The 21,753-nt window shown below is 41.5% G+C and overlaps 1 protein-coding gene across 7 annotated transcripts; it reads left to right on the plus strand.

Moving 5' to 3' along the window:
• Nucleotides 1-472: 472 nt before the first annotated feature.
• Nucleotides 473-21,296, plus strand: LOC118425464 (cyclic nucleotide-gated cation channel alpha-3-like). Of its 7 annotated transcripts, XM_035834306.1 has the most exons (26): nucleotides 473-786; nucleotides 3,350-3,377; nucleotides 4,453-4,486; nucleotides 9,528-9,550; nucleotides 9,746-9,938; nucleotides 11,167-11,244; nucleotides 11,633-11,710; nucleotides 12,476-12,583; nucleotides 12,718-12,823; nucleotides 13,193-13,228; nucleotides 13,416-13,494; nucleotides 13,722-13,821; nucleotides 14,408-14,472; nucleotides 14,715-14,793; nucleotides 15,172-15,290; nucleotides 15,872-15,964; nucleotides 16,981-17,077; nucleotides 17,278-17,386; nucleotides 18,056-18,093; nucleotides 18,338-18,447; nucleotides 18,581-18,650; nucleotides 18,886-18,941; nucleotides 19,221-19,244; nucleotides 19,537-19,684; nucleotides 19,886-19,921; nucleotides 20,316-21,296. In XM_035834306.1, exons 1-26 carry the CDS (start codon nucleotides 762-764, stop codon nucleotides 20,817-20,819), a joined length of 2,436 nt encoding a protein of 811 aa, XP_035690199.1. In that variant the 5' UTR covers nucleotides 473-761; the 3' UTR covers nucleotides 20,820-21,296. The 7 variants fall into 7 exon arrangements, with proteins under 7 accessions (XP_035690199.1, XP_035690241.1, XP_035690233.1 ...); XM_035834340.1 differs by lacking the exons at nucleotides 473-786; nucleotides 3,350-3,377; nucleotides 4,453-4,486 and adding an exon at nucleotides 6,711-7,096 and having other exon boundaries at nucleotides 20,297-20,454; XM_035834296.1 differs by lacking the exons at nucleotides 473-786; nucleotides 3,350-3,377; nucleotides 4,453-4,486 and adding an exon at nucleotides 6,715-7,096.
• Nucleotides 21,297-21,753: the final 457 nt, after the last annotated feature.

The raw sequence follows: 21,753 nt of genomic DNA on the forward strand, positions 1-21,753 counted from the left end.
CTCAAGTAGGCTTTGTAGCAGCTCAAGTCTTTTATTTTATCTGTGAAAGTAACGTTAACAGGTAGTTGTGACGTCAGAAACCCATCCCAGTAGTAAAGGAAAATAGTTATATCAACAGTCAGCGTTCCGACAAATATACACAAAAATGATACCACTGGAGTCTCCTTTTCTTCAGACATAGCAGTACCAAGATGAATATTTCTCATTGAACAATATTCTGGAAGGACGAGGATTTCAAAAACCATCTGTCATCGAGATTGAGAATCCCGTGTAGTAGGCCCTCGGCTGGCGTGGTGAGAGGTTCGGCCCGGTCACAAGTCCTCATGACCTGCGCACATATGACACGAGGACACCAGATAACTCGTGTTCGGTGAACTGCGCAAACGCACTGAACAGGGCTGTTAATGGATCATACTCCACTCTAGAGCTATTTGTCTTCATTTTCCGCGCGAGAATGAATCTCGACAGGTGGTTTTCCTCGGGTCCTATGGCTGTCTGAAGTAGCCAGCGTCATACCGTGGTGCGTGGGTGTTTTGATGCTAACATCGTTTACTTTCGTGGGAAAAATCTTTGAGCTGATTCTCTTCCTTAAACATTCTATCTGCCTCTGTAAAATAAGCCGCCATCTCCGATCCACGTACATCCCGTTACACTTGAACGGTCGACGCTAACAACATCACTGTGTCAGGAGCATCCTGTTTTCCTGAAGAACTCTGTCTGCACCATTTACCTGGGTTGCAGTGACTCTACCTGGTCACAAGATGCTTATGAGGTCCTTTTGGAAAGGTGAGATACCAATGTTACTACTGACACTTGTGTTTCTAGACTACTTCACTTTCATATCTCCATTAAGTGGTTTCGATTATGTGTAAGTATATGGCTAGCCAGCTCCAAATGAGAGCAAATATTCTTGCACTGTTTGATTACTGTATGTATATGTAACGTTATTATTGATTTTTTTGTGATGAAAAGGCCGCATATGACCTGTACATGTACAGTGGCCGTGTATGTGATATTACGTCTCTACACCGCAGCGTCTAATAGTATAGAAGCCATAACCGTGATACTTGAAATTCCATTACGGGCGGCGAGCTGAAACCCACAATCATGTCATGTTTTTGTGTGCCATTTGCGGCATCTCTGTCTAGATTTTGTCACCGCCAGTCATAAAAGAATGGTTTGTTGAATTGGAGTTTGGAACAGGAAAACAAAATGTATTTGTAAAGTACATGTTCATGCTGTATGGCTTAACCGTTAAGACACTCATTTTTCCTGTGTTATTCACTCCAATTAGGTAAACCAATCTGACGTCATACATAAATTAGTGGGACGTAAAACCCTTGCTATACAGATTTGATGAGGCATATTGGATTTTCAGCTGGTCGTGAGCAAACTGTGAAAGCCACGTGACTGCATGATCACGCTCTTTGCGGTCCGTAGTGAAGCAGAATGCTTGAGTCCTATTGAGTAGTGCGAAATGATGGTGGCAAAGCGTTTCGTGTTTGATCTGCCTGAAAGTATTGTTGTGTGCACATTTGCTGAAGAAGGAAGCAGAGTTGAGATAGAACCCCGTATAAAAAAATCCAGACATACTTTGCTTGCCTTCAGTGTATTGGGGATAACCAGCAGCATAATGGCACCCCAGAATATAGGAGAATCGTTGAGGAGGGTTAGGCGCCATGGTAAAGCTGGCAATATAAATGAGTGTTTCTCTACTAGTCACCTAATAAAGAGAATATGCCAGCCTGAAAATGGTGCTGCCAGACTGTCTGTGAGGTCTATAACAGACTGTCACCTTGTACCCATCCATGCCGTTTCCTAGATGCGCCTTTTAAACGTTTTTCCGTCAGGGGACGTGACACTTGTTCGACCCGTTTTAACGAATACAAAATGCTTAATGGCGGTACTTTGAAGGCTGAAACATAAGAATTGTTGCTCTCAGTCTCAAACACTCAACTGAATAGGACTGAACCAGCCTCAATACAGATATCTTTTTTAAGCTGTTATGCATATGACGAGTCCCTACCGGTCTTGATTTTCAACCGTCTCTTCTGATTCGCAAGAGTGACAAGATGAACTAGTTACAATCCATAACAAACTACAACTTTTGCTCCTCTAGTGGCATCTGTCTATATATAAATTTTATTTCCGCTTCGCATTGTGTATACGTGTAGATGTTCCCATTTGGTCATGACAGTTCCACCATGAGCAGCAGGTGTTTGAGACGTGATCCCTGAGTAGAGAATAACAACTCTGCGTGTGACGCCCCCTGAACGGGCTCCAAGTTTCCACGTCACGGGCCTCAGATGTTGCCAATTTGTCGCTCCGAACGTTTGCCGGCGAAGCGAGTGAGAACTGTATGATTTTATTAACCCACACGGAGTGCCTAGCTGCCTCTGTTTGCCTGACGCACTGAAAGCATATATGGGCTTTTTACGGCAGGCAGATTTGTCTCCACAGTTGATTTCAGATTGACAAATTACCGGAAGGTCACCTCTCAAAATGAGATGATAAACGGTTCCTGACCTGACTGTATATAAAGGGAATGACTGACGTGTAATCAATTATTCTTATTGAAACCACGCTGTTGATTACGGGGCTTGATTTGTGCGGTTATGGGTAAACCCATGTAAGGTAGGCAGTATGTCAGAATATACTAAACAACCTCGGCATAACAGGAGCTGTCTAGGTGAATATAGACTCAATATCCATCACTCTACAACCAGAAAAAACTGATAATCACCAAAATCTCTGGATGGGTCAAGATACATTAACGAAGAGGCTATCACTATTTCGACTCGTTGTCTTTATCATTTTTTAATCTAGACATGCATGGCGTGTTAATGACTTGATCTTGACGCAAGATCTTGTGCTTTTTGAGAAAAAGGCACAGGAAAGCAAACGTTTTTCTTGATAAGTAATATCGTGCTCAGAGAACCAAACTTCCACTTGGATCTGACTGAGAACAAGCCAGCTGCTTGTTGGGCCTGATAGTGTTGACCAGACGGCTCTATGAGTACCCACTGGCGTCTTTAAACATGAAGCTGAGAATGGCAGATGAATATATGAGCAATAAATGCATGCAATATCGACGGAATACTTGCCATAAAAGTTGTTAGTCAAAAAGCGACAAATGAAATGGTGCCACGACTTTAGATACGGGTGTATGTTTTATGTTCCAACGTAAAATATCTTCTATGTTATACCATGATGTTCAGAAACCAATTTCATGCTTGCGAGCCGCAGCATAACATTTAGCGTTAGTACAAGACAGGGGTGATATTTTCCTGTTGTACAGATTTTGTTCCTACTCCATGATCCATTGTTGATTTCTACCATTGTTTGTAAGCTGCAACAAGCAGGACCACGGGCAAAAGGTAAATCTCTCATAGAAACTTTGTATATTATTACTGTTGTTGTTATTGGTGGTTGGTGTTTGTGATGTGGTTAGTTGTGGTGTTTGTTCAATTGTTAGTTCAAATCTTAGGTGGCAAACTAGACTCTGCTGTAGACATTTAAAGGAAAGGTGACATGACTGTCAGTAGGTTACCCTCCCATCCACATCAGTCTATTGATTGTTTCTTAGATGAGACGTTTACCTTCCAACGCTCCTTACACTTGTTGTCACCTCATTGACATCCAGTTCACGTACTTGCGACAAAACAGTGTACTTCAAAACCCACGCTCAACATTCGCCCCACGTTCAAAAGTACTCAACAGATTTTTTTTGAATTGGAGTTCTCCTAATCATGAGTTCCCGTGACGATAAGAGTCCCTGTTATCCCTGCCCATTGGCACTGCCAACATACAAGTACTACTTCACTGTAGCAGTTATCTCTTTGTAGAAGCCGTGCCTGGTGCGATAAGGCTGGTACATTTCCACATAGGTTCACTCTTGTTTTTAAATCTTCAGCTTCTCGTTATTCTTCCTCTGTGTTTAACAGTCAAATGTCAGAATGTCACTAGCTGGGTCACTGACATACGGCCTTGGTCACCTTCATCCTAATGAACTTACATACGTAACATTATGTTGGCAGAAATCGTTTTAAAATATTGGTAAGTAATCACTATGTGGGCTTACTTGGATACAGCAACATCGATGGATGGACGGACAGGATGGAAAATCGTGGTTATTAAATGTTTCATGTGAACCATGTCAATTTCGGTCAGTGATGACCCAATAGGCAACAGTGTAACCACGTCTTTTGACCACAACTCTACTTTGGGATTCATATCACCTAGACGTAAATGTTCCCTCTCCTCGCTCTCTCGCGCTATCTCCAGACGAGTGGTTTTTGACCAAAAGAAACCTTTAGATTTCCCCAAAGAGTCGCGGTCGCAGATACCCACGAAGATTGGGAGCAGTAACATAGTTGAAAAGTTACTGGTGTAATACTTTACTTCTGGTCGCTAATGATTCCTCGATCTTAATCTTATGCCCTATTCGCACAGGCGACAGAGTCCGGCGAAGAGGCCATCTACAGAGGTGAGTATTACTCATGAGCAACCTTCTATGATTTTATTGTTAGTTGTGAAAGTCCAAAAGGAATGTTACAATACAATGAGGCTGATCTATCATTCTATGGTTACTACTTAGGCCGGTCAGCATTGTCTGTAGTCGTTGATCTGGAGCCAGACATTCTCCGAGTTTCCAACAAAATTTACAATGCCAGGATATATTGCGACTGAAGTATGTCCTGAGCAGGCCAGCTGTTGTTCTAAGAACAGGTACACTTAACCTATCCCCGATTTCCGAGAAAGACACAAATTGTTCATGCGTGATCCCTGGGAAATTTCGGGGTGAATCAAATAATATATGACGGGAGGCTGGAGAAACATTGCAGAAAGGGGAGACTCACTGATTTTCGGATTAACTGGTCCGGAATGGACAAAGCGCTCATCCCTTTAACTAGCCGGTGAGACACAGCAGGATGGAAAACAAACTTGTTGAACACCAAATAGCAACCAATTTGTTACATTTTGGTATATTTGCAATGCTCTCCACCGCTAGGAATAGTGCGTTTATATGAAACGCCGAGCAAACACAAATATGAAGGACAGAGATTAATGATGGAAGCAGAATTGTTCGAAAGGGATGAAATATAGCACAGACGGAAATACTACAGATGATAAGTGTTATGCTGACGTGGTTTTCGGGCAAATTTGGAATACTTACTGAAAACTGAGGCAACGTTGCATTCCTCGGTTGACGATTTGCACAATACTAAAATCGTGGAGTGTTATTTCGTTGTCGTTGCCATAAGCGACAATAGCCTTACTATACAGGGGAAGTTTTTAAGACCTATGAGAAGTGTTTCCGGTAACAGTTACATGAGCAGGAGTAGCCGAGTTGCTCTTTTTTCATAATTTGGAATGCGCCGATTTGTGAACAAGAAGGAAAGGCTGAACTGAATTTTTTTCAGAATTCTACTCCTGGCAAAACACATCGCATGGTCGATTTGATTTACAACCAGTCTTTGGTACAGAAAGGAAACGACATTTTGTCCCCATAATGGTCAACACTTGATCGTGGGTGACGTAAAAGGACTGCCTTTTCAAATCAATTTAGCTTTTTGAAGTGCATGCGGTGTGTGGATATCCGCCTGAAATGTACACTTGTAAATAATAACGTAACCGCAGCATGATCAGCTTACTCAATGTAAGGTGTCGTAGCGTCAAGACAGAAGTGTGGCAATAAAAACTGTTGCCATGGCGACGGTTTTATTGCTTTTAAGTATTAATGATTGTTGTTGTAGGTGTGTTGTATTTGTGCTCTATCCTTTCGCCTGGCTGTATGTATGAAGATTGTTTTACGCGATGGATGTTTGTAGGGCACTGCTGTTAACAAGAAAAGCAATCTCTTGTGACAAGTGACCTATTATAAATGTTTCTCTTTGATTATACCAATGAAGTCCTCATATGCATAAAAGATATCAGTTGAACATCTCCTTTACCTAAATGACTTTAGCAAAGAAAGCTATTGTAGCATTTTCTCATAAATCATGTAAATGAGACCCTAATTTGCATGACTTACGTCTGCATGTTCAACTTAACGTACATGTTGTTGCCAAATGTCACAAGAGTGGAATTTTCGTCAATTAACACTACAATGATACTTTCTCATTAATTATGAAAATTAGGTTACAATTTGCATAATTGATGTCTATCGATATTTCTCTCTTTTCTAGTTATATATGTCATGTTTAAGTGTTCTAGTAGTAATAAAATACTGTGGCTTAATAAACTGTCCTCATTAAGTATGCAAATTAGCCCCTCGTTTGCATTAATAGCCCTTATTCATGGAATGCATCTCCGACGTTATCTACACATGAAAAATCACGATGATCCGTCAACCCCTGCGAGTTATTTCCTTCCAAAAGGATGATACGCACGCGCGGAGGAATTGCTGTGGAATTTCGACAGTTTTTCCAATCGGATATACACTCAACAGTAAGCCTAATATTTTCCTCTTTTTGAGTTACATATGGCATATTTTTTAGCATTCTAACATGAAATGCAGTGTATTTAGAAACTGTCCTCATTAATTATGCAAATTAGCCCCTGATTTGTGTAAGGCATTTAATTGTGTAAGGCATCTCTGAAGCTATCTACATTCCAAATGTCATGAAGATCCGTCAACCCGTTCCCGAGTTACCCCTCGGATGATGCAACTAAAATTCCTGACATGCCTGGGAAAAAATTCATGAAATTTGGGGAATTTTTGTCAAACGGACGCACACTATACTGTTAGGCTATCCCCTGAGGCTTCGCCAAAAACGCACCTCATACTGTATGCAAAAGTTCACACAGCTCGTGGGTTGATGGCAACACCCAGCCTAATTATGACGTCACGTTCCGAATCCGTGGGGGCGAATTCTGACGTAGTGTTAACCATCCTTACGTACCCAGTCTTGCTCGTTGTGCAATGTTACCCGCGTGAGAAGCTATCGAGCAGTACCTTTGTCTTGACACATATATGAATTCCTCTGAGCGAGTGGAGACGTCTTCAGAGACACCTGAATGTTTTATTCTGTTATGGATGTATAGACTCGAGGATCACAACATGCACTTCTTTGGAGCCACTGCGGTTGGCAAGGTAAGCGGTTAATCAGATTGTTAACTGCACTGTAAAAGACCAACAAAACCATACAACTCAGGCTCAGCAACAGTTAGTTTTATCAAATGATCTGCAATTTGTGGCAAACTTTTTTAATGCCTTTAGATATTTTGTCAAGGTGTACCCATTTTTCACCACACCGTACATACATCGGTGTCATCATGCTGTAACTTTAAATGTCAGGGGCTATAGTGTTCATTTTCAGTAGGACCGCTTGCGTATGACTCTAACGTAAAAGGATCCTTATTATCTGTAGAATTCACTTTGTAATCTGCAGAAAAAGACAGAGATACTTCCTTCCAGTCCGAACCACTTACCTGCCTTAGTGTTAATGGATTGTGTTCAACAACACACATTTGTTGTTTGCCTGTATCTTTCGTATAACCTTTAAAAATATTATTACCAAATCAACGACCCCTTTGTATGTAAATCTCTTGCCAAGTAATTCTATTCTATATATGCTTTATTGTACGTGGGTGTTTTTTTGTGTTATGTCAACTGAAATCACCTGCGCTTCCTATAATCAATGCATTACATTGTTGAAATTTCTATAAATAAATGCATACCTTCCTGGAACTATCTAGGACGCCGGGCGTGATTGTCTGTGCTGCTCACAAACTAAAGCCAGGCACATTCTTGTTGGACGGTATGTCTTGCCGCAGACGTTTGATGTTGACGTGGACGTATCCGCGTTTCTATGGAAACTACCCACAGGTGTATAAGTGGGATATTTGTGAACACTTTCAACTTAAAAGAAAACACATTGTGTCTGATTCAGTCTCCCATTAGCGGGATAAATTACACCTTAACGTGGATAAAAGTATCTCAGCGTGATGTACAGGATGGCGGTGATATATTTTGAACAAACACGAGGCGTGGGTGGAACAGTCCCTGTGAACTGCTCTTTTGTTCGACAGGACCTCCCGTCCTACTTACTAAGGTTAGCTCCACGGAACTTGTTTAAAATGCATGACATACCCAAAATACGAGACAGCAATTTTCGCGTCCTTACCTTCTGAACTGACCTTTTCGAATTCTAATTAATTTTCCAGGAGACAGTCCCATCCTCTCATGTCGCATCCTTTTCATGCCTGTTGAACTGTACGTATATCCTAATTACAAAAACATCACATTGATGAAACATTATATCAACTGTGAAATTTCGTGCCAGTGCACAAAAGTAATGCTTCCACAAATCAGATAATGCTCCCTTCATAGTTAGACTTGAATAGACCGATCATTGTGCCATGATGATGTTCGTAGTCCATTGCACTTGGAGGTATGTTGAAAGAAAGAAAAATCAAGATGATGATGATTAATTGTACTTTTTGCCTTCGTTTCCTGTTTAGATTCCACGATCTTTTCCTTTGATTTAACATCATTTCGGGCGTCATGAAAATACAACAGCATTACTTCTACACAGATACAGCTCCAAATGTTGAATGGATACTGAATACTTTTTGGACTGACACCTCTGTGACATGACCGCAGGGGAAAGGTCAATATAACAAGGCCTCAGTTGTTGGCTTCTTACCTCTATACAAGATGGTCAACGTAATGTATCGCTAAGCTGGTAAATTCCCGAGATTCTTGCAGCTCCTTGCTACCTGTAGTGGACAGGGTAGGGAGTTAGGTCATATCAGTCTTACAACTAGACCCCTCCAAATATCCGTGCCAAAAACACACTGGACGTGTAAAGTAAAGGACATGTTAGCATTGATCAGTTGCAATAATCATATGTCAGACATGGGCACGAAATAACATAGAATTGTTATTGATGACACCGGCCACACAAAGAGCAGACGGCCTGTCTAATACTGATATAGTGCCAAACACTTAGTACTTCAGAAATAAGCCAAGCTTTGTTGTTCTCTGTGAACTTTAATCGGCATAACTAGACTAAATACCATAATACGGCGCCTTTTGGGACAAGTCTTACAAGCGAGGATTTCAGTCATGCAGCATTAGACGCCTTCTGCACCGATGGTTTCTTAAAAGCTAAAATAAATGGTTGTTGCAGATAGAAGGTTGTGATAATTACAGACCGGCATAACGCAGTGACGCACACGATCAGTTCTGCTGAAATTAAAACGGACACTGCTAGGTACTAGTGCTGTACGAGGCACCTCGCATTTGAGGCAACAGTAGAGACTTCGACTACGCGTATCCTCACAGTTTATGTGTGTGACTGTGTGCCTGTATGGAGGTAAGGTGGTGAAGTTGTGGGCAGTACTTGGGATTTGTCTTTGAAAATCAAAGAGAAAACAGAAGACGCCATTCTTCCATTTGCACCCACTTCGTCACAGTCGTCAGTTCTTTGACTGTGCCCTTGTCTCTAAAGATTGGTTGGTGAGTGACGTGAATAAATTGTCCACATTCTGACGGTTATATTTTCTCCTACATCCTGCAGAGCCAAGGGATGCTGTTGCGAAGGTACGTTAAGGCGTTTATTTTGTGATTCAACTCGGAAAATCAACAGGGCAGTATTTGATTGGAGTGCGTCATACTAAACCCTGGTACCGCACGTTCCCCAAAAATATTGCGTACTTATTGTTTCATCTGATTAGTATGCCAAGTATTGTTGATCTAAAGACAAGCGTCTGTCTACTGCTCCATTGCACACTACAGTTACCGTCTCTCTGGGGACGGCGAAGAGAGCGACTCTCGTGAGGACGACGGGTCGCGCTCCGCACATCGCCAGGGAGGGCAGGCAGACGACATGGAGGAGGACGCGGACTCAGACGACGTCTTTACGGACGGAGAAGATAGGTCGCGCCGCCATAGCAGCAAGAGGGACAGTGAAATGAGCCTAGTAGACCAGGTATGTGACAGTGCGACTGACACGGCTGATTATACCCGTAAATATATTGCTTTGTATGTGTCTGTGTGAGTGTGTGTGTGTGCCTGTTTGTGTTTCCGAATTTTTGTAATCAGCATAACTCAAGAACCTTTGGATGGATTACTATGATATTTGGTATGTGAGGTGTTCGGATGACAAATGTCAAGGTCGATTTGGGGGCCCCCTTGTTTCAAATGTTTCGCAGGATAGAATGAATTTCTATATTCGTGTTGTTCGCCAACGTCGCGCTCCGAGGAGTAGTTTAGGATAATTCAACATGTTTGTTGTTCTAAGTGATGATCAAATTGACATGAGCCAATCATGTTTATATGAACGTTAAGGGGGAGTTAACATTCAGAACAAGCGAGTAATAAGTCCAAAATGTCATTGTGTGGTGATGTGCGCAACACACTAAATAGGCATGTCTAGTAAATGACATGACCAGTCTAGAATGATTAAACACAATTGAGCTTATGTACTCAATTTAAGTTAGAAGCGACACAATTTATCAATTAAAAGTAGCGTATCCACAGTTAGCGCAAGCTGTTAGGAATTTCGGGGATTTAGATTTTCCATTACTCCATTAGTTTGGTTTGAATCTCACAATTGTTGCTATTGTTAGAATGTCATCAAAATTTCGATACCTACCTTTTTTTTCCGCGGTATGTGTGGCGCTAAAGTTGTTAGACCTTATTATATACACTTGATATACCATGACTGTATGACACAGTGGGTCCGTCGGCTTATCTTGCACCGCCGCCAAATGATTTATTATTCAGGAAAAGCCGTCTTTGTCCACATGCGTCAGAGCTGATATCCGCAGCCGTGTAATCAACCCGTCCTGCCACACCTATCCGTCTCCTGTACTACTCAGGAATCGGTCATACATCATAACCGATGGGCAGACTTACAGCTTGCGTGAACATAATGATGCACTGTAGGGTGTTCCGTCTGTTTGATGGTTTAAAGGTTGACAGGAAACGGGCTCTTCGTATGTTAGAAATTTGAAAGTCTGCCGAGAGCATGTCTCAAAATCCCTGCAGTTTGTTTCAGCCCATTCATTCAGCCAGCTTTATCATTAACAATAAAATAAACTTTTTTTAGCTGAAATTCAGAAATGTTTATGATAATGGAGAGTGCAATTGTTGATGCCCCTTGTCATAGCCTTGGTTCGTTCAATTACTACATTGAGCTACCGTGTTCCCTGCAGAACTTATTACTGCCTGATCTGCCCTCCGAACTTGACCTTGTGCTTGACCCGGACGGAGACCTGGCTTACTACTGGATGGTGAGTCATACTTTTTACCAACTGATTTAAGAATTCAGGAAGCAGGATAATTTATTTTCAAAAGTCTACGCCTGCCGTTAAATCAGGTCAATATCCATCCTTTCCATATGTTATTTACTGCTGTATAAGACCAAAACCGTAGCATATCCCGACTCTATAAAAATAATTAGGGTTTTATGTTCCTGATCTGAGAAATGCACTCATGAATAAAATAGATTTTATACAGACATCTGAGGCCGAGTATCCCTAAAAGCAGCCGATGGCTTTCCACCAGGCATCGGTCATACGTAATCAACAGTCGCGATGTTTGATATGCACTTTCCTGATAAATTACTCCAACTTGTTTGAACAGTATTCTGAGTATTCTGACCTTTTTTGCCCCCTTCAGGGTGCAGTTGCCCTGGCGGTACTGTACAATTACTGGGTCATTATTCTGCGCCTTGCCTTCGCCGAAATGCGCGAAGAGGTAAGTATTCGTTCATATGGGCAGAGTTAAACCAAGGACTAACTATAAGTGTTAGAAAGAAATTGACTTCGATCTATGTTATCATATTGTGTTTACAGTATATTTGTAACGAGCAGGTTTATCAGGCCAACCAATAGACATGCTAGGATAATGTTGGAAGAACTAGAACTACTGTCGTTTTTATTAACCACTGTTCTTTGATCACATTAGAACATTTAAAGTTACCATTAGGCCCAAGAGTTTTTTTTCCCAATTACCAGGACGACCATACAGAAACAAAACCCACCGCCTCTAGCCTTTTTAGTTGGCTGCTGGGACGTAAGATTTTCAACCTGACATCTAAAGCGAACTTCACACACTGTCAACTATTTGGGCTTTGGGCAGTTGATGTAAGAATGTGTAGTGAACATTGTACTCCTTTGTTCAGTTCCCTGATATAATTGTACAATGAACATTACTTGTATCATTGTTGTTGAGAATGCTAGTACCTGCTGCAAGTCAGTTTTACATCGCTCAACTGCATTTGCTGGATCACTTAGGCTAAATTAAAAAAAATCAAATGGAATAGAATTCTAAGAGAATACCTACCGACCCTATCTTTCTCAGGACCATGAGCGGAAACACAACATTTTTGCTAGGACCTACTTGGAAAGATGCCACAGTTTAACTTACAGTACCTGTCGATGATGAACCCAACTCAAGTACCGCACGTAGAGTTTAAGCCATTCTGTTATATACATAATCCTTCCGCTTTACCCCGTCCAGGGTCCACATCAGTTGGTTCTGTGTGAGCTGGACCTGTTTTGTGACTTAGTGTACGTCTTGGATTTCCTTGTACAACACCGAACAGGTTACCTAGAAGAAGGCATGCTGGTATGGAGATATTTTTTTTATAACTATTTTGGCAAAATTCTTCCATGTTTAATGCTACTATATTGATGGCAATGATGCTAAGCCGTAATATATACGCTAAATATGGTATATTTACATTTTACCACCGATTGTAGGTGTTCGATCCGTACAAGCTGTCCTCACACTACCGTAGCCAGCCGTGGTTTTGGAGGGATGTAGTCGCCATCCTCCCACTACAGTACATCTGCAGTCTCCTGCTTCGTAAGAACAAGTTTACTGTTGGCTGCCATTAGATGTAGGTGGTGCGTAGAGGACCATGGTATTAGTTTTGGGAAAATGGCAGAGTACGAGACATGTCAGATTATATCAAGTTCACGTTGATATCGGGCGCTACATAATAGATGCAAACAATATCACCATGACCATAGCTTATATTCTTGGTGACCAAGGTATCTACCAACGGCAAACAGTTGCAAATGTAGATTCGATTCAGACAAATTATATCGCATTCTTCCTTACATTTTTAGTGTAACGTAGCTTGGCGTGAGGTACAATGCATTGTTTCAATAGTTAGGTCTACCCTTCTTCATTTAGCAAAGAATGTAAAACACAAGTACTTTGTTTTTTTAGGCATTGTTCCCTTTCAAACGTGCGGCCATCTTTCAGGTAGGCTCTTTTACGTTTATTTCACAGATTGCCCTGATATTTATGGGGTATTCTATATTCTACTAGTCACAGCGTCTATCAGGTATGGCCCAAACCTGGGGGACCACTGCCGCATCACACAATACTTAGAAACAGCATATGTTGTATCTCATCGTTCTCATAGCTCGATCGTTTTTCTATGTAACAGACAGTTCCTGTCTACTGCTTCGACTGGCTCGGCTGTTAAAACTCCACTCATTGGCTCAGTTCTTTGACGTCACGGACACGTACGTTACAACTTCTTTAACTTCACCGTAAACTTGATCTTGTTGTGACGTCGTTTCAAATGCACTCTTCCGCTATGCTATCATAAGAGTGGGCATTCATTCCATGTCATATTGTGCTGGTGTTGTTCAGTCTACCTTCAGTTACAGTTACAATATTCATGTTTAGGGGCCCATATGTAGTGAAAAAAATAATATTGTAACTGTCTGTTTCTTACATGCTGCACCAGCCGTATCAGCAATCCTAACAGACTTCGAGCATTCAAGCTGACCATGTACCTAGGGGTAGTGATCCACTGGGTGGGGTGCTTCTACTACATGTTATCAGAGGTACAGTCCTTTCATATTTCTGTTCAAGCTTTGTTCGTGCTGGTCTACTCAAGGAATATGTACTGAACTTTTACTGGCATTGGGACATTTTCATGTAACATATTGGTAAGCTCTAAATAGGACAAAGAGACGGAGGGGTATTATGGACCTTGACTTTGAAGAACACCTGTAGTACGTGGGAGCACTTGTTTCTATCACGTAGGAGATACAGGCTCAAACTCAGAGTTACACTATAGCGCAACTCTAATGTCAGACCACTGTAGATCTGTAAATGAATTGTATGTCCACTCTCCATTGCCGATCCTAGCTTGTTAGTCGTATATGTGCAATACACAGTAGAGGAGACAAGCGGGTTGTATATTTATGTCCACTTTTTACGCTCGTGGAGAGCTGTTTTAGCTTTATTGGAAAGTGAAAAATATAGCAAACGTCAATGATGGAGATGCCCACGGTGCTGAAACTATTGCTGCCAGGCTCATGTTTCTAAATGTAGCGAGTAGTAGAAAGTTATGAGTATCATTGTTCTAATGATGTTGGCTTCCCTCTCCATGGTACTGAAACTGCTGTTATTGATTTCCCTTGCCAGTACGAAGGTCTTGGAACCAATGACTGGGTGTACTCATCTGCACCTGCATTTAAAGATTTTACGAGGTATTCCTGATTTGATCTATTTATCTTTCACCAGGCAATTTAATCACTACAAAATAAGTACTATACTAAAAGCCTAGTGAGAAAAGCCCCCATCAATTTTCTCCTATCTCTCGTCTCTAGTCAATGGTTGATTGTTTATGTACCTTTGTCACGTAATATTGAATGATCGCTGTACATTCTACCTTTGAGTTTTGATTGATTCGATATCAAACATCCATTAGATGTCGTTGTTCTATCCTTAGTAAGTACATCCGCTGCATGTACTGGTCCACCATGACTCTAACGACCATCGGGGGAGCTTCCAATCCCGTGACAAACCTGGTTAGTTATTACGCTGATAATGCCGTGTACGTCTATGTTTGGGTTGATAATTTTACTGCGGAACATAGTGTTCATAACCTGACAATGCAAAGACGGTATAGTGTTGCAAATATATGGCTATTATCCTGGTGTCCCTATCATTGCGGATCAAACTGCTAATGCCTGTGAAATGTAGCCCTGATTTCCCACATGATTACAATGATTCACATTTTTAGGTTTGTAATGGATCACTTTATATCTGGGGGTGTATCATAATATCTTTCAGTTCTTCAACGCAAAAGTCTTGTTATGATAAACAATACTAAGATTATCCATCATGGCTCCCACCTATGTACACTGGCAGTTTTATTTTCCCGTTCTATTCCGTCGTAACGACAGGAGTACATCTTCACGGGAGTGACGTTTCTTATCGGAGTCTTTGTTTTCGCCGCTGTGGTGGGGAATGTGGGTGACGTCATCAGCAACTTGAATGCTGCAAGGACTGACTTCCAAAACAGGTGATTCCCCCGTTATCCAAGACGCGCTATTATATGCTACAGTGGAGCACACATGGTTTTGATTGTTTTCAACAAACACGGCACTGTTTTGGGTGTGTCTATGTTTTTTTTTGTGTTTCCGTATATTTGTGAACATCAATAATTTCGGAATGAATTGTGATGATATTTGGAATGCGGGAAGGTGTTGGCAATGCGATAGTTGTGCCCCCTGTATATGCATTAGAACAAGAAACAACAGATTCCCATGATATTCGGTATGCAGGTATCTTAGAACAAGATGTAAAATCAGATATAAACCATACCAAATTAGGCCTTAATTCAAATACGTAATGAGGCAATCGTTTAACCCCAGTATTTTCCATAATAGGATTGTAATAAATAGATTATGTAATCTATGGAAAGTGTAACATTAAAAGATGCCTATTAGGCAAATAAGGGTCTGATTTGCATGATTAATGAGAAAGTTCCATAGGTCATCTGAATGTTTAAGGTATCCAAAGTCTTATTCATGTTATTTTTAGCCGGTATGGCACACATATTGGATTTGTGATGATGGCAAGCCTTTCACTGTGCTACTACAGGATGGACTCAATCAAGCTGTACATGACGCACAGAAAAGTGCCAGAGGCTCTACAAAGTCGTGTCAAGCGGTGGGCTGGCTACGCCTGGCACAGGTAAGGCTCAACATTCTGACCTCAGCACGGCAGCAATGTGCCTGCTCGTTGTCTCTGATTTAAGACGTAGCTTTAAACCTTTCAGTTATTTATCAAGGACGAAGTGACGTCAGAGGATTCTTGTTTGTTTACCTTTTTGTTGTTTGCTTGCTTACTTGTCTTTTCCCTTGTTTCCCCGCCAGTTTGCTTCGTAGTTGCCATCGTCTTTATTGACCAGTTGGATTAATTTTGTTCCCTTTCATACCTTTAAATGATAGATACAGGGATTCACGCTGTAATCTTCTTGACACATTATGCCAATCAGATAGATCCGACGGAGGTGCTTAATGTATTATGTATCTCTGAACCATGAGTGTAATTCTGCAATGTTGATTTGAGTTAAATTGAAAGATTGAAAGATTAAGATTGAAAAAGCAGTCTTGGTGCTTCTACTTCTACTTACGTCTTCGAAGCTTCGTGCTGTACATACTGTTTTCAGCTAAATTATCGGACAAACTCAAACAAAGACACGGTTTTCTCACACCATCGACACGAGTGGCCAAATCCTTCTCAAGTAGTGGTGAAAGTGTAAAACCTAATCCAACCTTCTATCACTTGCTTTATACATCACCCCGCACACGTTAGACTGATCACCGTGTCTCAGCGTAATCGTGTAGACTTCGACAAACCATGACTCTTCCATGTCCATTCATGCAAATCTCATGTTGTACCGACACATCTTCCCCTGGCTGCTCTTTCGGTTCCGTACAAATGAACTAAAAGTGATCTTGAGTATCGAGCTTGGTTCAACTGCTATAAGTCAATATCACACCTCCTGAAAGCTTTGAAAGTCAATTAATCCTGCCATGTTTACACCACAGAACGTAATTGTAGACTTGTTTCACATGTTTGTCAAGTGGCACTGTCTCCGATAAACGTGAAAATGGATAGAATACAGAAAGATATTGCCGTCTTTGTGTTTGTGCACAATATAAAAACTAGGGTATTCAATGGGGAATACTTGTATCGTTGTTCAGGACGCAGACCCTGGATGAGGTGTCTTTACTAGAGATGCTACCGGAGCGGCTTCGGGCTGAGATAGCCATACACGTACACCTGGAGACACTTCGGAGGGTAAGGACAGTTCACTTTTATAAGTGGATGGGTGAGAGTTATCAATCAAAGACATTCAACGAAAGCATAAAAGAAAAAGAAGGAGAATGTGGGAGAAGTGATGTTTCAGTATAAGCCAGGAAGACCAGAGATATGATCATAATTCTATTCAAGATTGACAAGAGGTGAGATGTTAGCAACGCGAGTATCTTCCTGTGTAGGTGACGATATTTGAGGACTGTGAGCAGGGGTTACTGTGTGACCTGGTACTGAAGCTGCGCTCCCAGATCTACTCACCTGGCGACTACATCTGTAGGACGGGAGAGACAGGTGGGTGGGACTGGCAGTCTGGCACCTGGTTGTTAACATTAATAAATGGCGACCTTTATTGTACATTTATGTCCCACTGGGCTAAGCATAGGTAACATGTTAAACAATCATATACATATTTGTGTACATATAAACGTCTAATCTACTCCAGCATATCCGACTTCCTCTCGCTTCTTAGTAATTGCATAAATGTAGTGACATGTATGATTAGCTACGGTCGGTTTATCGAAGGCTGTAAGGAATATAAATTTCTCTTTACTATTCAAGCATTTGAAGTGGGGAAATTTACTTACCACATAGTCAAGTAGAATGTTTCAATCACTATCATATAAAGGACAATCTACAGTAAAATGTACTTCGTCTTCTACTTTTTTACTTTAACTAAGGTGCAAAATTGACAGATTCTTTGTTCTGTGGTTATGTCTTCCGGATCGATTCTGAGTCTAGACTACAAGGTCGACTGGTAGACTTTATAGAGCCTACAAATGGAAGATGATTGGATAGTAGACATTGCTTTTGGCCAAATACATATATGCCGCGTGCAGATACAAGTGTGTCTGCTTTGATGTTTGTAGTACTAGCGTCTGGGCAAGGATATGAAAGATAACTGTTCATATGCCGAATGCTATGGTTAAACCGCGACCTAACACGGTTTCCCTCTTCCAACAGGCCGTGAGATGTATATCATAAACCATGGCACGGTGCAGGTAAGTGGTCGGCATATCTTCTTGGTCTACAGGACCATATTTTTTATGCTGCCATGTTTTGCTTTTTTTTCAGTATCTGCAATCCAGCGCACTCCAGGACGAACATTAACGTTATCAATGATACCGACATTTCTGAAGTGTTTAAGAGTCTATCTATGAAGCATTGACCAAGCACAAGATTCGACCTCCTCCCTTGATTTGGTTCCCGTAAATTGTAGACGATTTTATGAAATTGGTCCTTTAGATCCTTGTGCCAGAGAACACTACCGGGGAGAGAAAGGTGGTGGCGACCCTGACTAAGGGAAACTCGTTTGGAGAGATCAGCGTCTTGAAACTGGACGGAGGCGGCAACAAGTGAGTACGGGATACATGTAGAAGGTGTTAGCGCGGTAAAATAGTTTTTACACAACAATTTCGATTTGGCGTGGTTTTCTCGGAGTTATTATGGCCATCGGATGATGTGATTTTCCTCGTCTTTTCTACCCAGGCGAACTGCTGACGTCATTTCTGTTGGCTACTCAGAACTGCTCGTGCTTTCTCGGAAAGACCTTTTGTCTGTAAGCATGCCATCTGCTCACTCCCGATCCGCTGCATCCAAGCACCACATCCACGGGCTAATATGTTTTATTGACTACATATATGGCACAGTGATGTGTGATCGTTGGCGATAAAATCGATAACTGTTGCAAAAGCGATGACGTATGTCTTAATAAAAGTCAGAAAGAAAAGGTGCCAATTTCAAAGTAGAAACGAAAATACTCGCAGTGAATAGACTGTTCTCTTCCTTTTTAGGCTCTAGTTGAGTACCCAGATGCCAAGAAGCTACTGGAAGCCCAGGCCAAAGAAAGGTAGGGTTGTTCTTTTTTCTTTCTCCCCTTGTTGCTATGTATTTAAAAAAAATATGTATGTGAAGGGCTACGGATATATGATGTTGTTACATAATGATACTGGAGTACATTTTCAGATAATCGCACCGATGATTTCCATCAAGTGTAATTCGGTGTAAACCGAGGTTTGAATGCTGTTTGCATTGTCTCTGTGCATTGTGTTGTAACTGTAGTATTAAAATGGGGTTCTTTTCTTTGTTATTAGTTGGAAACTAACACTTGTTACTGCTCTCATTTCAGACTGGGACAAAATAAAGAAGCAAGGTACGCCTATTGTATACTGGACCAGCCCTGCTATGGACAAAATATCTATTTACTCCTGTGATATTTCTAGCTTAGATTTGTTGGACTGGTCCGAGATGCATTTACTTACTAGTAAAATAATTTGGATTAAACATTATTCAGATTCAGTGGTCACACCTGAGATATAGCAGATTGTCAGATATACAGAGAAGTTCTCCACAGAATGATGACGCGGATATTCTTAGAAGCACATTACATCTGCCGCTTGGTGACTCTAGAGTTGAATGATTTAACCTGACGCATGTTGGTGCAGAGGCGCGACCGATGCAGACGGATTCGAGGCATCCCAGAGTATGAATAGGAAAGCCTTCAGAGGCGGGAGCACTAGTGGGGTCAGTCCGGGGAAGGAGCTGGCCGAGCTGAGAAATATCATAGAGGAACTCCGAACCTTTGACAGTCAGGTATGTTAGTACCACAGGTCTAGCTGAATCTAGTACATGTTAAGTTTTAGTTAAGTTTTTTACTTTTCTTTGGGAAGCTGAATGTGGTAACTTTTACTGAAGGGCACATATAACTATGATGGTGAACATAACATATTGAAAGTTTCATCATTTTGTTTTCTGTGTCATCATCATTTCTTTTCGTTTTTGACTTACACGCAGGTTACACGAGAAAGGGTTCGAGGTCTGTCAGAAAAGGTAACAGTAGTGTTGCAGCGTGACAGTAACTTTTGTTGCCATTCTTTCCTTTCTTCCGTTCACCACTCGGCCCCAACCTCTATTCCTTTGGGACTCTCTCTCTCTCTTTATGGCATTTCAAAAATAGTCATATAGATAAGATTGTAGTATTTTGTGTAACCTAATTATTTCTATTATTATTATCATAGTGTTTTTTTTATTTGCACTAAAATCAATTTAAGACATCTTGATCAATTCCATTTGGGTCATTTTCATATGCCTCTAGCCCTTCGTTGGTTTGTGTTCCTCCTTCAGTACATATTCATTCGGTAACGTTGATCGTAGGATCAATAATCCGGTAACATTACTTCTAAATGAGCACTTTTCTTCGCTCAGACGAAGTATTTTTGTCTAGTGTGACGATCTACAGCGGCAGCTGAGCAGACGGCAGACAGAGCTGACCCGGGCCTTACGGCGAGTGTCTGTCCTGGAACGTCTTCTGGACTCTGCTGGCTTACTTTCATCCATGCCTCAACTTAATGGGGAGCTCACGACCCCAGTGCAGAGTGACGCTTCCGACACCGAGCAGTACAACCCTGCATTGGCCGTCCCTTCCCCGCATACACACCTACTGAGGAGACGGAGAAGCAGCGCGTCGTCCCCGGGGAGTCCGCGGCGGAGGAGACGGTCCCGGCGAAGGAGGAGGGTAGAGGTGCCCGCTATCTGCGTCAACGGGGTGGAGAAGCAGAGCCCGGTTTCTGTGAATGTGGAGATGCCGAGTTCGGAGACCTCGGAAGGCTGCTATGTTTCTGAGACTAATGAGGCGGGGAGGTTACACGTAGACTCCACCGCGGCAGAAATTTCAGGAAGTACCACGGATTGTAACACTACCGAGGGAAGCGACTTCGATGGGCGATAAAGACATAACCTCTCGTGTAATCTTAATTTGTCCATTTTTCTGGACTAAACAATAGATTGAAGATTAATATATGACAAGTGGGAGATATGTTGCTGAGAGGAATGCATGTCCAAGATATATTTGTACAAATATTTGTCCGCAGCTACTAAGTTACTATCTAATCATGTGGTCTTGTTCAGTTCGTACCAAAGAATCCTGTGGTCTCCTCTGGGCACTAGCTACAAAACATCATTCAACCTTGTGACGCTTGTAATTCTAGTGAGCTATTGTACTATCTACCTGCCGTTGTCTTTGGATGCTAAGAGATCAATTAGTGGATTCTTCAAGGAGGAAAGATTATCATGATTGGGCCAGATGTCGGTTTTGATACAGGGTAGTCCGTAAAAGGTTATGCTCCCTTCTGCCAATAACTGGTATCAAAACAGAGGAATATGTATCATGATTTCCTGGTATTTTTTATTAAAAAAAGTCACGTGATTTGCTTTCGTCGTCATAAATTAGTGATGTCTAAACCGTGTATACACGCATGGCATTTACTTAAATATACGACAACGAGGTTTCCGTACCCCTATTCACTTCTCGGTACATGTTACATTCATATCTTATCTGTCATTCTTCTCCAGGGTTGCCTAGCTCAGTGATCGACAGTTTTGTAGTGGGGCCCTGCGTAAATGTATATACGTATATAGAACTCTGACCTTTTATGGTTGAATGGGCACTGATGTGTGTGAACAATGTGACCAATTACGTATGACGTAAGTACAGATGACGGAGGGAAGGAGGGCTTGGTGGTGACGATTGCGGTGATACCATTCCCTGTTAACCGCAATAAAGTAAAAAAAATTAAATTTAACCATTATATTTGGTGCAAAATAGGCACACCAGCAAAGACATAAAGCCGGACAAGATCTGCATGGTAAAGATAAGTCGTAGC

Source organism: Branchiostoma floridae, chromosome 1, assembly GCF_000003815.2.
Source record: "Branchiostoma floridae strain S238N-H82 chromosome 1, Bfl_VNyyK, whole genome shotgun sequence".
Classification (NCBI taxonomy): Eukaryota; Metazoa; Chordata; class Leptocardii; order Amphioxiformes; family Branchiostomatidae; genus Branchiostoma; species Branchiostoma floridae.

Excerpts from the sequence above, each read along its gene's own strand:
- LOC118425464 (XM_035834296.1), top strand. The coding sequence starts at position 6,977 with ATGAATTCCTCTGAGCGAGTGGAGACGTCTTCAGAGACACCTGAATGT. Across the intron at positions 18,651-18,885 it reads CTCGGAAAGACCTTTTGTCT|GCTCTAGTTGAGTACCCAGA; the intron begins GTAAGCATGCCA and ends CTTCCTTTTTAG. Across the intron at positions 18,942-19,220 it reads GAAGCCCAGGCCAAAGAAAG|ACTGGGACAAAATAAAGAAG; the intron begins GTAGGGTTGTTC and ends CTCTCATTTCAG.